Source organism: Rattus norvegicus, chromosome 2, assembly GCF_036323735.1.
Source record: "Rattus norvegicus strain BN/NHsdMcwi chromosome 2, GRCr8, whole genome shotgun sequence".
NCBI classification, from domain to species: Eukaryota; Metazoa; Chordata; class Mammalia; order Rodentia; family Muridae; genus Rattus; species Rattus norvegicus.
In genome coordinates this window covers 118,601,148-118,616,304 of record NC_086020.1, presented here as the reverse complement: position 1 = coordinate 118,616,304, position 15,157 = coordinate 118,601,148, and the positions used below count along the sequence as shown (strand labels likewise).

The 15,157-nt window shown below is 38.5% G+C and overlaps 1 protein-coding gene across 1 annotated transcript in view; it reads left to right on the top strand.

Annotated features, from left to right (window-relative positions):
* Ccdc39 (coiled-coil domain 39 molecular ruler complex subunit) overlaps window positions 1–15,157 on the top strand; it is a 37,704-nt gene that overhangs the window by 15,280 nt on the left and 7,267 nt on the right. The window contains exons 10-13 of the mRNA NM_001415040.1: window positions 2,943–3,137; window positions 3,960–4,124; window positions 6,114–6,251; window positions 7,919–8,127. Of these exons, the coding sequence (NP_001401969.1) occupies window positions 2,943–3,137; window positions 3,960–4,124; window positions 6,114–6,251; window positions 7,919–8,127 (707 nt within the window). The remainder of the gene's footprint in view (window positions 1–2,942; window positions 3,138–3,959; window positions 4,125–6,113; window positions 6,252–7,918; window positions 8,128–15,157) is intronic.

The window sequence follows — 15,157 nt, the reverse complement described above, 5'->3', positions numbered from 1 at the left end:
TTATTTATTTATTTATTTTAAAGATTTATTTCTTATATATAAGTACACTGTAGCTGTCTTCAGACACACCAGAAGAGGGCATCAGATCTCATTACAGATGGTTGTGAGCACCATGTGGTTGCTGGGATTTGAACTCAGAACCTCTGGAAGAGCAGTCAGTGCTCTTAACCACTAAGCCATCTCTCCAGCCCGATGGAGCAATTTATAAGTACTTGATTAGATCATATAAAATATGACTCTGTTTACATCTGATGATGCCTGGTTCCTCAGGGTGTTCTGAATTCCCAAGTAACAACGTCCTTTGGCCAGAGTGGTAGTTAGGTTCAAACCATGCCTTATGAACATGTTTTCCTTTGGTACAAACATAGATAGTTATGAGAGCTGAAAAAGAAATCCTTGAAAGCATATGAACTAGATCACAGAGGATAATAAAGATTGTGCCATTTACAAACAAATCAGGTAAATTGAGCTTACTGTAGTTGTAGTCATCCATACAAGATTTACACAATTGGGCCCATCAACATTTCATCATGGGTGGAGGGAGAGTCCATGAGATCCACCCCTCCCAGAAAGACTACTGGCGAGTAATGCTTATTGTAGGGCTGTCACTCTCTCCAGTCGTTTAGCCACACAGAAGTTGCCCATGCTCCACTGAGGAGCTCACTCATGCTCAGGCAAGTAACTAAACTCAGTGGACCTCACACCCACAGAAGTCATAGGAGGCCTGGTGCAGTGGCACAGACTTTTAATCTCAGTACTCAAGAGACAGAGGTAGGTGGATCTCTGAGTGTTTGAGGCTAGCCTGCTCTACATAGTTACAGGACTACCAGAGATAGATAATGAGACCCTGTCTCAAAGCAAGCAAGCAAGCAAGTCGTGAAGGAAGGAGGTAGACTCATTGAGGAGAAAGGTATCAGTGAGAGAGGGAGGGGAATATGGGATGAGAAATCAAGGTGAAATGACTACAGTGCAGTATATAAATGTATGAAACTGTCAGTGAAAGCTGTAATTAATAAAACTATTTGAAGACATATGATAGGTATTGGAATATATTGCTACCTGAGCAATGCTAAGTGAGGTTCTCAACTGAAGGAAATGATAGTAGACAGATAGATGGCTGGGCCTCCATAAAAGCATAAAGAGGATTGGAAATTGCATTACAAAAAAAAGACATTAAAAAACCCCACATTTAACAATGAAAAATAGATGAACTTGAAAATATGAATATTGATGCAGATGTACCCATGATTTGTTAGAGGGCTGTGCTCTGTAGGGGGAATCTCTTATGTCTGTTTGGAAACTATCTGTCAAATAAAGCTTATTGGACTGTAGCTGAGGCAGGAACTAGAAGGTGTTCCAGGAGAAAGCAAGGATTCTGGGACAGAGAGATGTGAAGGTTTCCACTCAGGAACATGGAGGAAGTCAGAAGCATGGGCACTGAGCAGAGGTAACCAGCCACTTGGCAGAACTTAGATTAGAATAAATGGGATATTAAGTTATGATCTAATTGGGGAACAACCAAAACTTATGGCCAAGGAATTTGAATTTGTAAATATAATTTGAGTCTCAGAGTCATTATTCCAGGAGCTTGGGGATAGGAGGAAAACCCTCATTTTTATTGTGCTCTCCCAGGGTTTGATTCTGGAAAAGCATTGTCACCATTTTATCCAGGCTTTCAAATTCTGCTAAGGAATCTTTGAGAAGGTCCTGAGTTCGAGAAGTGACAATTACATGAGAAATACATCAGTTGTTGGTTATTTCTTGATTTGTGAAAATTTGCACACATTAGTCATGGGCTCACACATTGAGGTTCATTAGCTACAGAGGGGGAACGTGGTAATGAAGGAAAATGATTTCAGTATTTAAAAGTGGTGACTTGTAGTTGGTCTGGGATGTTGGTAGGTCAAAGGGAAACTCAGAATGTGTTAGTCATGAAGCATTCAGGTCAAGGTAGGTCTTTGAGGAGTGTCAGGATCAGAAACTTCCTTCTTTTTCCTCAAGGCCAGCACAGAGGCCAAGCAGTGCAAAAGCCTTAGTGAAGGAAGGGCTGGGCCAGGGCTTGCCTTGACACTGATTCCTACACATTCTCAAGAGCCAGCAGTTAAATTTTCAGGACTTTTGGTTAAATTCATTACTAAACCCAGCAACTATTAAAACCTGAATTGTATGTAGACTTAAAACTGAACACATTATATTTAAATCACAAGTAAGAAATAGCACTCATTATTTGTATATTATACTCTGAGTAGTTGTGTACTTGAGGTTAGAATAGCATCTCTTACATCTGTCATCTGTATGTTGGTTTGCTTCTCTATGTCACCTCTGTGGCAGTGTAAGTATACCAGGAGTTTGACATTTCCCACTGTGGGTGTGCTTACACCACAGGAGGAGTATTTATCCTCAGTCCCCACCCACTGGAGAGCTGATGGCTAAATGTGGCCCTAAAAAGCTTCAAATTGGGGGTTGGGGATTTAGCTCAGTGGTAGAGCGCTTGCCTAGCAAGCTCAAGGCCCTGGGTTCGGTCCCCAGCTCTGAAAAAAAGAAAAGAAAGAAAGAAAGAGAGAAAGAAAGGAAGAAAGAAAGAAAGGAAGAAAGAACGAAAAAAAGCTTCAAATTGGACAGTATGATTTCTTTTTTACATCCTCAAGACTGTTCAGTACACTCTGAACTCGCAGGGTGACTAGTTCTGAAACTTGGGAAATATTGGATGGAGTTAGGATGGTAGATCAAATGACACAAGAAGAGAAAACTACCAACTTCATCTACCAGCACTGGAGATAAGGGAGCTGGGCGGAATGGCCACAGCTTTGGGAAGACTGTATTTTCAAGGGCTAAATGTTGACAGGGGCTTTTGAGTTCCTAAATTTTAATGTTCATGTAAATACAAATTTTAAGCTATTATAATTTAACTAACTGTTGTAATTCCAACAATTTCTTTTCAGGAAGTGGAGGTTCAATTGAACATAGTAAAAGGTGTGCTATTTAAGAAAGTCCAAGAGTTACAGAGTGCGATAACAAAAGAGAAAGCTCTGGGATCAGAAATTGAAGGAACCCGTTCTTCCTTGAAACATCTTAACCAACGGTTACACAAACTGGACTTTGAAACCCTGAAGCAGCAGGAAATTATGTACAGTCAGGTAGATGCTCCTCTCTGTGAATAACTTCTGTAGGACTTTAATGCCTCTGGTAGTTGAGCTATTCCAGTGAATGAAGAGTTCTAAGACATCCTAAATGACCATGCGGGTGGCAGCAGCTACTATGCTGGGAGAATAGAGACTTGAGAGAGCCTTCAAAGCTACTGTTTTAATTTTTAATCTAAAATAGACAGGCGAGGAGACAGACACTCTGGTGAGGGAGGAAGGACTGTGCTTTACAGGAACCTGTAGTTGGGGGGGGGCAGTAAAACAAAAGTCTGCAGACATGAGCGTCTTCTGCCCACCTTATCTGCATGATACGGTGGCAGGCTTTTCCTTCAGTTTTGCCTACATATACCCTTCATGTTCATGTTTATTTTCTAACACCTCCGCCATACACCTTAATTTTTTAATTTGAAAAATTTCTTAGTTTCACAATATCACAACATCAAAGATGCTAAAGTATAATGAAAAAACAACTGTTATATGTTGAGCTTTCTATGGTTATCATGACAGGTTCTGTTTTGTATCCTTTGAAAAATGTTCATCGGGAATCCTCATTTATTTAGATCCTGTGATTTCCTAAGGTCCCTGACAGCACTGCAGTTGTCCTCTAATGGTTTGCGTTGCTGTCCTGCACCCTGACGGTTGAGTAGGTTGCTTCTTTTAGGCTAGGAAGCATTTTTCATGATTTGCTGAAGATCCAACATTAATAACTAATGGTGCCAGACTAAGAGCTCATGTCAGATGCTGCTACTTCTACATTTAAACAGAGGCTCTTGTTTGAATATATTCACTAACTTCTCTTTACAAAACTATGAACAGGATTTTTACATCCAGCAAGTAGAACGCAGAATGTCACGATTAAAAGGAGAAATTAATTCAGAGGAAAAGCAAGCCCTTGAAGTAAAAATCGTTGAACTTAGGAAGACAATGGAAGAGAGAAAATCTACACTTTCCCTTTTGGAAGAACAGATCAAGAAGCTCCATGTAACTCACCTTTCTTATGCTGTCTCTGTATCCTGATGAGGGTTCAACACATTCCCTTCCATGGTCAGAGTGATTCCCCTACCCACACACAGAGTGAATGCTTGCGTTTCTATTTCAGAATGTCATGCTCTTCACTTAAGCATTTAGTTTGTATAACTGTTGTATCACATGTCTTTGCCACTTTGTTTCGCTTAACTGTTAGAAATGCTTTGTATAGAAGATGATTATACTTATAGGCTTGACACTTATTCAAGGGTGCACAGTGAGTTCACAGAGAGGTAGGGTTTAAACTCTGATCCACTTGACTTCAAAGAATTCTTAGACAGCATAGTTTAGAATGTTGGGAAAGACCACTTTTTGTGACAGTAAGTAACTGAATTAGTTCTTTGAAATGCTTTCAAGAAGCTCTTTTTTTAAAATGACTAATCTGTTCCCATTTAATTACACAGTCGTTTGAAGGGAAATGGTTTCATTTTTAGGGATTTGACTATGTCTGTTGTAAGGTAAACATCGGATAAAGTTTAAATTGTGAGAAAGGACAAAGGAAAGAAGGGTTGGAGGTAGAGGTTGGGGATATGGGCATAGGGATGAAACTGCCAGCCGTCAGCACTGTTGGAAAGGCTGGTAATGAGTGACCTCTAGTGGTCATAAATAGAACTGTCTTGATTTACTTGAGAGCAAGACCTTTAACCAGACAGCTTTTGGTTTAAATTCATGGTTTGTAGCTTTATGACACAGTTTTCGATGACAGTTTTCAAATGGTGCCTTGGTTTTCTGGAACATAGCACAGGCTTTGGAATGTCAATGTTACTTGGGTACTATTTTAATATTCCTGAGCGTTTTCTCATTAACTAACAAGAAAGAGGGAAAACAGTAACAACGCATGCTAGGCAATCTCCACACGCGGTGCTGTTTAACCATAGAGTAGAACCCAACTGTAAAGATCATGAGGAGTGAATTTTTGAGTTGCACTGTGTGGGGAGCCCCTAGTGTCTTTATGTTCCTAACCACCCCAGCTGTTCTTGCCATTATGAAGCACATGCCCATACCTGTTGTTTCACACACAAACTCACAGAAATGTAAGTGAATTTCAAGTTGAGGCTGGGTAAACCATGAGGATGTGTTCTCAGAGGCGTCAGGCTGAGGGCTTCTTTGTGTGAGAAGCCTCACTCTTCTCCAGCTGTCCAGAAGGGAACCAACTTCAGGTTGAAGTGATGGTTGTGAAGAATATACATATCTTAGAATTTTTAATCTTAGAATAACAACTAGACATTTTGACTCAGGAACCAAGTGGGGACTAAATCACAAGGGTAGGAAGAGGAATGTCAGCTCTTAAAACCAAAAAAGTAGTACCTGGCATGTAAGACCTCTCTATGTGTCTGGTGGGATTTAGTATCAAACATTCTTTTTCCTAGCAGGCAGATATGATCACATGCACCTCTGCAGTTAATACATTGCCTGTGAGTGTTGTTCTGGTAACATCCCTTATTTCACAATAATCCTGGAACAGGAGCTGCTCCTGTTATAATTTCAGAGATGAGGAAATTGATGTGGAATTAAAGCCATCTGAGCCCAGAGTCATACTGTTAGCCAAGAGTACAGTCCTCTTGAGACCTGCAGTGTTTTTTTTTTGTTTTGTTTTGTTTTGTTTTGTTTTGTTTTTTTATCACCTGGCACTTGGTGCCCTGTAATGAGCTATTACCAGGGTCCTTCCCCTTCGGAGTGTTGAGCACCTTGAACATCAGACTGAATTGGAACCATACATAATACTTCTTGGAATTGTTGCTCTCAGGTTAACACCAAAACATCAATGATAGAAATTACAAGGTTTCTGAGTGAATACCGTTTGAATGTATGTGAAGTTTCGAATAATTTGAAATGATATGAGAGGTTGGAACTCCTAATGTATGGCATAGTTACTGCTGTCTGCTATTCATTATTTAAAGCATATGTACCATCCTTCCTTTTTTTTTTTTTTTTTTTTTACAGAATGACCTCTACTTCATTAAGAAGTCAAATGGTAAAAACAAAGATGAGAAAGAGTCTCTCATGAATAAAATAGGTGAACTGCACCTTTTCGTTGATAGATCCGAGAAGGAACTGAACAAAGCCAAAGCTGTGAAAGAGGTGTGATGAATCTGTATACATAGTTAATGAGCCACATGCTTCCAGAGGAATGGAAATCACAGGAAAATGTAAAACATGAACTTAATTAAGGAGAAAAATCAGCCACAATAACCACTATATTCAAGATTAAGTGTTAACAGGCATATTATTTCCTAGTTTTAAAAAAGAAAAGTATTCTATCTTGTATTTTTAAATGTTTGATATATCACACATTTCCTACAGCACCAACTATTCTTTAAAGTTAATTCTCCAGCATTTCCTACAGGGACAGTCTATGAGCTTAGCATAATCTATTTAAGTATATTGTGGTCTGGCACTGTTATTTCTGACCTTCTGATAGTGTATGCTGTGGTACACAGTGTATTGTGTAATTATTCAGTTGTTAGGAGTAATTCCTTTCGTAATTAAGCTAAACATGAATATTTTAGGGACTTGAAACTATTTTTAAGCCAAATTGTTCTCTAGATGACTCCATTACTATTCTTCCACCAGCCAGCGTATCACTACTTAGCTTACCATCACTGGGGCTGGATCGTGTTTCCATCTTGATGAACAAATATGGAATCCTATTGCCTTAGTTTGTACTTTTTACTTGGAAATACTTCTTTAAAGTTTAAAACTAAATTTATATCTAAAACATTACAGTATGTTCCATAATTTTCTTTTGACTAGCTAGTTTCTATTTTTGTTCATTTTTTTTCCATTAAGGGGTTTTTATATTTTTGTTTTTAAAATTTACTTTGTGATTTTAATGTTGCCAATATTTTTCCAATTTGCCTTTAAAATTAAAAAAATCTAACAGAAAACATTTAACATTAAGAATCAAGGGTGTTCAGTGAACTAGACTGTTGAGAGGAGGGCGGCAATGGGGGGAGGATGGGGAGGGGAACACCCATAAGGAAGGGGAGGGGGGAGGGGGATGTTTGCCTGGAAACCAGGAAAGGGAATAACACTAGAAATGTATATAAGAAATACTCAAGTTAATAAAAAAAAGAAATGTAAATAAGAAATACCCAATTTAATAAAGATGGAAAAAAAGAGAAAATATATTTAAAAAAAAAAGAATCAAGGGTGTTTATGCTGTTTATGTTTAGACGCTTGTGCTAAAATCAGACAAGGGGGTTACTCTTTCTACTGGTTGTGTTAGTTTTATCTGCTGCATTAGGTTTTCTTATTTTTCAGGAGTATCTTTCTGTGCATGTGCCGATGTGGGGCTCTCATCTTTTGCCACCTGAAAGTGCTTCCCTGGCTGTGCCTGCGAAGCAGCTTACTTTATACTCTGGGCTGTTTCTTCTATCTTGTTTCGTTGGGAAGGCAATTGATTAATGACTTCCATGCAATACTCTACACATGACAAGATGGCTTTAAACCACAGATGTATTTCTACAGTATTTTGTAACAGCTATTTTGGAGTCTAAAAATGCAGTACATTTTGATTGTATGAGTATCTGTAAACAGTAAAGCCTGAACTTAAATTTGAATTATTAAAGATGATTTGGAACAGCCATAGCTCCCCACTCTGTCTTTTATCCTGGCAGATGTCATGTAGTGGTCTAATTGGAAAATGTTTTCAAATTTGATTTTTGTTGCAACAGAAAAGAAAGACACCATGGTTTTTGTATAGAAAGAATTATTCTAATACATGAAAATTTTGTTTATGTTGGTAGGATTTGATGATTGAGGACAATCTTTTAAAGCTTCAAGTTAAACGTGCTCGAGAACTGCTTTATAGCAAAGCAGAGGAAGTCCTTTCTCTGGAGAAAAGGAAACAGCAGCTGTGCACAGCCATGGAAGAGAGAGTTGAAGAAATTAAAGTGCACAAAGCCATGCTTACCTCACAGATCAGATATGTTGACCAGCAGCGACAAACTGTGAGGTAATTATCACATTTTCTTTTGTCCCCCCAACCCTGCTGCTAAAGAACTTTGCAAAACAGTGTTGGAGTGATGTGAGGAAAGCTGTTTCCTGATACCACCCTCATATCCATCTTTCTCTGACTCATCTGAAAACTTCTGCCATTAGTGTAATATAGAAGATAGAGAAGTCTAATTGCTTCTGTTTGACTAATCCTGTATCCTTGAGACATATTCCTATACAACATCAGTGATTGACTTCAACTTATTTTTTAATGCATGTGTATTCATTTACATCGATATGAGGTGCATGTATATGCAAGTGGAGGCGCAAGAACACTCTTAGGTATCTTCATCAGGAATGTCTTTCCATGAGATGGCTTTTCACAATGGAGAGCTCAACTTAGGCTGGTCTGGCTGGCCAGTCAGTCCCAAGGATTCTCCTTTCACCATCTCCACAGTGCTAGGATTATAGGTTTCTGCTGCTATACCTGGCATTTTCATATGGACTCTGGTGTCAAACTTGGGTCCTTGTGTTTGGAAGACAAGTACTTTGCCAAATCCTGGTCCTTGGAGTTGATACTTTATATATGATCTCTTAAAAAAATTGTCCAGTAAGGTATTCTTTTATATAGCTCTAAAGGTTATGTACACTTATTGAAGCAACTTGATTGTAGAATGTTTTAGTATCACTTTTGAGATTATTCCCAGCCACATTTTAATTACTTTTAAAGATTGCCACTTTTGATTGGTTGCTGGCATGTAGGAATTAATTTTTTTCTTTTTTCTTTTTTATTAACTTGAGTATTTCTTAATACATTTCGAATGTTATTCCCTTTCTCGGTTTCTGGGCCAACATCCCCTAACCCCTCCCCTTCTACATGGGTGTTCCCCTCCCCGTCCTCCCCCGACTACCACCCTCCCCCAAACAATCACGTTCACTGGGGGTTCAGTCTTGGCAGGACAAGGGCTTCCCCTTCCACTGGTGCTCTTACTAGGATGTTCATTGCTACCTATGAGGTCAGAGTCCAGGGTCAGTCCATGTATAGTCTTTGGGTAGTGGCTTAGTCCCTGGAAGCTCTGGTTGGTTGGCATTGTTGTTCATATGGGGTCTCGAGCCCCTTCAAGCTCTTCCAGTCCTTTCTCTGATTCCTTCAACGGAGGTCCTGTTCTCAGTTCAGTGGATTGCTGCTGGCATTCTCCTATGTATTTGCTGTATTCTGGCTGTGTCTCTCAGGAGAGATCTACATCCTGTTCCTGTCGGCCTGCACTTCTTTGCTTCATCCATCTTGTCTAATTGGGTGGCTGTATATGTATGGGCCACATGTGGGGCAGGCTCTGAATGGGTGTTCCTTCTGCCTCTATTTTAATCTTTGCCTCCCTATTCCCTGCCAAGGGTATTCTTTTAAAGAAGAATTATCCCCTTTTAAAGAAGGAGTGAAGCATTTGCATTTTGATTATCCGTCTTGAGTTTCATGTGTTCTGTGCATCTAGGGTAATTCAAGCATTTGGGCTAATAGCCACTTATCAATGAGTACATACCATGTGTGTTTTTCTGTGATTGGGTTACCTCACTCAGGATGATATTTTCCAGTTCCCTCCATTTGCCTATGAATTTCATAGTCATTGTTTTTGATAGCTGAGTAATATTCCATTGTATAGATGTACCACATTTTTTGTATCCATTCCTCTGTTGAAGGGCATCTGGGTTCTTTCCAGCTTCTGGCTATTATAAATAAGGCTGCTATGAACATAGTGGAGCATGTGTCTTTTTTATATGTTGGGGCATCTTTTGGGTATATGCCCAAGAGAGGTATAGCTGGGTCCTCAGGTAGTTCAAGGTCCAATTTTCTGAGGAACCTCCAGACTGATTTCCAGAATGGTTGTACCAGTCTGCAATTCCACCAACAATGCAGGAGTGTTCCTCTTTCTCCACATCCTCGCCAGCATTTGCTGTCACCTGAGCTTTCGATCTTAGCCATTCTGACTGGTGTGAGGTGAAATCTCAGGGTTGTTCTGATTTGCATTTCCCTTATGACTAAAGATGTTGAACATTTCTTTAGGTGTTTCTCAGCCATTCAGCATTCCTCAGCTGTGAATTCTTTGTTTAGTTCTGAACCCCATTTTTTAATAGGGTTATTTGTTTCCCTGCAGTCTAACTTCATGAGTTCTTTGTATATTTTGGATATAAGGCCTCTATCTGTTGTAAGATTGGTAAAGATCTTTTCCCAATCTGTTGGTTGCCGTTTTGTCCTAAAAACAGTGTCCTTTGTCTTACAGAAGCTTTGCAGTTTTATGAGATCCCATTTGTTGATTCTTGATCTTAGAGCATAAGCCATTGGTGTTTTGTTCAGGAAAATTTTTCCAGTGCCCATTGTGTTCGAGATGCTTTCCCACTTTTTCTTTTATTAGTTTGAGTGTATCTGGTTTGATGTGGAGGTCCTTGATCCACTTGGACTTAAGCTTTGTACAGGGTGATAAGCATGGATCAATCTGCATTCTTCTACATGTTGACCTCCAGTTGAACCAGCACCATTTGCTGAAAATGCTATCTTTTCTCCAGTGGATGGTTTTGGCTCCTTTGTCAAAAATCAAGTGACCATAGGTGTGTGGGTTCATTTCTGGGTCTTCAATTCTGTTCCATTGGTCTATCTGTCTGTCTCTGTAACAATACCATGCAGTTTTTTTTTGTTTGTTTTTGTTTTTTGTTTTTTTTTTTTATCACCATTGCTCTGTCATACTGCTTGAGTTCAGGGATAGTGATTCCCCCTGAAGTCCTTTTATTGTTGAGGATAGTTTTAGCTATTCTGGGTTTTTTGTTATTCCAGATGAATTTGCAAATTGTTCTAACTCTTTGAAGAATTGGATTGGTATTTTGATGGGGATTGCATTGAATCTGTAGATCGCTTTTGGTAAAATGGCCATTTTTACTATATTAATCCTGCCAATCCATGAGCATGGGAGATCTTTCCATCTTCTGAGGTCTTCTTCAATTTCTTTCTTCAGAGGCTTGAAGTTCTTATTGTACAGATCTTTTACTTGCTTGGTTAAAATCACACCGAGGTACTTTATATTATTTGGGACTATTATGAAGGGTGTCGTTTCCCTAATTTCTTTCTCAGCTTGTTTCTCTTTTGTGTAGAGGAAGGCTACTGATTTATTTGAGTTAATTTTATACCCAGCCACTTTGCTGAAGTTGTTTATCAGCTTTAGTAGTTCTCTGGTGGAACTTTTGGGATCACTTAAATATACTATCATATCATCTGCAAATAGTGATATTTTGACTTCTTCTTTTCCAATCTGTATCCCCTTGATCTCCTTTTGTTGTCTGATTGCTCTGGCTAGAACTTCAAGAACTATATTGAATAAGTAGGGAGAGAGTGGGCAGCCTTGTCTAGTGATTTTAGTGGGATTGCTTCAAGTTTCTCTCCATTTAGTTTAATGTTAGCAACTGGTTTGCTGTATATGGCTTTTACTATGTTTAGGTATGGGCCTTGAATTCCTATTCTTTCCAGGACTTTTATCATGAAGGGGTGTTGAATTTTGTCAAATGCTTTCTCAGCATCTAATGAAATGATCATGTGGTTTTGTTCTTTCAGTTTGTTTATATAATGGATCACGTTGATGGTTTTCCGTATATTAAACCATTTCTGCATGCCTGGGATGAAGCCTACTTGATCATGGTGGATGATTGTTTTGATGAGCTCTTGGACTCAGTTTGCCAGAATTTTATTGAGTATTTTCGCGTTGATATTCAGAAGGGAAATTGGTCTGAAGTTCTCTTTCTTTGTTGGGTCTTTGTGTGGTTTAGGTATAAGAGTAATTGTGGCTTCATAGAAGGAATTCGGTAGTGCTCCATCTATTTCAATTTTGTGGAATAGTTTGGATAGTATTGGTATGAGGTATTCTATGAAGGTCTGATAGAATTCTGCACTAAACCCGTCTGAACCTGGGTTCTTTTTGGTTGGGAGACCTTTAATGACTGCTTCTATTTCCTTAGGATTTATGGGGTTGTTTAAGTGGTTTATCTGTTCCTGATTTAACTTCCGGTACCTGGTATCTGTCTAGGAAATTGTCCATTTCCTGCAGATTTTCAAGTTTTGTTGAATATAGGCTTTTATAGTAAGATCTGATGATTTTTTGACTTTCCTCTGAATCTGTAGTTATGTCTCCCCTTTCATTTCTGATTTTGTTAATTTGGACACACTCTGTGTGTTCTCTCATTAGTCTGGCTAAGGGTTTATCTATCTTGTTGGTTTTCTCAAAGAACCAACTTTTGGTTCTGTTGATTCTTTCTATGGTCCTTATTGTTTCTACTTGGCTGATTTCAGCTCTGAGTTTGATTATTTCCTGCCTTCTACTCCTCCAATGGGTGTATTTACTTCTTTTTGTTCTAGAGTTTTTTTGTGTGCTGTCAAGCTGGTGACATGCCCTCTGCTGTTTCTTTCTGCAGGCACTCAGACCTATGAGTTTTCCTCTTAGCATGGCTTTCATTGTGTCCCATAAGTTTGGGTATGTTGTACCTTCATTTTCATTAAATTCTAAGAAGTCTTTAATTTCTTTATTTTTTCCTTGACCAGGTTATCATTGAGTAGAGCATTGTTCAACTTCCACGTATATGTGGGCGTTCTTCCCTTATTGTTATTGAAGACAAGCTTTAGGCCGTGGTGGTCTGATAGGACGCATGGGATTATTTCTATCTTTCTGTATCTGTTGAGGCCTGTTTTATGACCAATTATATGGTCAATTTTGGAGAAAGTACCATGAGGTGCTGAGAAGAATGTATATCCTTTTGCTTTAGGATAGAATGTTCTATAAATATCTGTTAAGTCCATTTGGCTCATGACTTCTCTTAGTCTGTCTATGTCTCTGTTTAATTTCTGTTTCCATGATCTGTCCATTGATGAGAGTGGGGTGTTGAAATCTCCTACTATTATTGTGTGAGGTGCAATGTGTGTTTTGAGCTTTATTAAGGTTTCTTTTACGTATGTAGGTGCCCTTGTATTTGGGGCATCGATATTTAGGATTGAGAGTTCATCTTGGTGGATTTTTCCTTTGATGAATATGAAGTGTCCTTCCTTATCTTTTTTGATGACTTTTAGTTGAAAATTGATTTTATTTGATATTAGAATGGCTACTCCAGCTTGCTTCTTCTGACCATTTGCTTGGAAAGTTGTTTTCCAGCCTTTCACTCTGAGGTAGTGACTGTCTTTGTCTCTGAGGTGTGTTTCCTGTAGGCAGCAGAATGCATGGTCCTCACTGCATATCCAGTTTTTTAATCTATGTCTTTTTTTTTTTTTAAAGATTTATTCGTTTATTATATAAGTACACTGTAGCTGTCTTCAGACACACCAGAAGAGGGCATCGGATCTCTTTACAGATGGTTGTGAGCCACCATGTGGTTGCTGGGAATTGAACTCAGGACCTTTGGAAGAGCAGTCGGGTGCTCTTAACCACTGAGCCATCTCTCCAGCCCAATCTATGTCTTTTTATTGGGGAGTTGAGACCATTGATGTTGAGAGATATTAAGGAATAGTGATTACTGCTTTCTGTTATATTCATATTTGGATGTGAGGTTATGTTTGTGTGCTTTTCTTCTCTGTTTTGTTGCCAAGACGATTAGTTTCTTGCTTTTTCTAGGGTGTAGCTTGCCTCCTTATGTTGGGCTTTACCATATATTATCCTTTGTAGTGCTGGATTTGTAGAAAGATATTGTGTAAATTTGGTTTTGTCATGGACTGTCTTGGTTTTTCCATCTATGTTGAGTTTTGCAGGATACAGTAACCTGGGCTGGCATTTGTGTTCTCTTAGGGTCTGTGTGACATCTGTCCAGGATCTTCTGGCTTTCATAGTCTTTGGCGAGAAGTCTGGTGCGATTCTCATAGGTCTGCCTTTATATGTTACCTGACCTTTTTCCCTTACTGCTTTTAATATTCTTTATTTTGTGCATTTGGTGTTTTGACTATTATGTGACGGGAGGAGTTTCTTTTCTGGTCCAATCTATTTGGAGTTCTGTAGGCTTCTTTTATGCTTATGGGCATCTCTTTCTTTAGATTAGGGAAGTTTTCTTCTATGGTTTTGTTGAAGATATTTACTGGTCCTCTGAGCTCTCTTCTATACCTATCATCCTTAGGTTTGATCTTCTCATTGAGTCCTGGATTTCCTGTATGTTTTGGACCAGTAGCTTTTTCCGTTTTACATTATCTTTGACAGTTGTGTTGATGATTTTTAAATACGTTTTACTTCCTTCCACCCTATAAAGCTTTTTTCTTTGCTGTACCTGTACTATCCTGTACTGAATCTCTAGTTCAATACTGAGTAACAGTAATTACAGATACCTTTGTCTTTGGCCTGATCTCAAAGGGAGGGTTTCTTCATGTTTTAATTAAATACAAGGACTTTTGCAGCCTAATTAACTGTTTACTTTTTGTGGTACTGGGGATTGAAACAAGGGCTTCATGTGTGCTATGCATATACAAGCTGAACTCTATGCCTCAGCCGTTTTGAGATAACCCTTCACCATGTTAAAAAAAAAAAGACTCCCCCATCTGTTTTTATTTTGCTGAAAAATTGCTTCAATTTTTTAAAACTGGAAACATACAGCAACTTTTCTTATATGCTTTTTCTGTACATATTGACATCATATATTTCCAATGGTGTTATCGTAATTACACTGGCCACTTTATCAAAGTTATCCAACCTTATATTCCTGGAGTAAGTCAATTTATTGTTTGTATACTTTGGATTTTGTCTGATAGTATCTTACATTTTTTTAACCTGTATGCAAATGGCCCTTGGTTCCCTTTGCTACCACCAGGCTTTTGTTGTGTATGTCTTCCTCAAATGATCTGTGTTTCTTAGATTTCTCTATTCTGATTAAGTTTGCAAAAGAGCAATCTTTTTCTTTAGAGATATAATTTTCAAAGACCTCACTGATGGAACCACTGGGGGATTATTATTTTTTTAAATAGGGAACGTTCAACCATTGATTCAGTTGACCTATCGTTTCAAAAATGTATTATATATTTCTATTGGATTCAGTTTTTGTTTTTC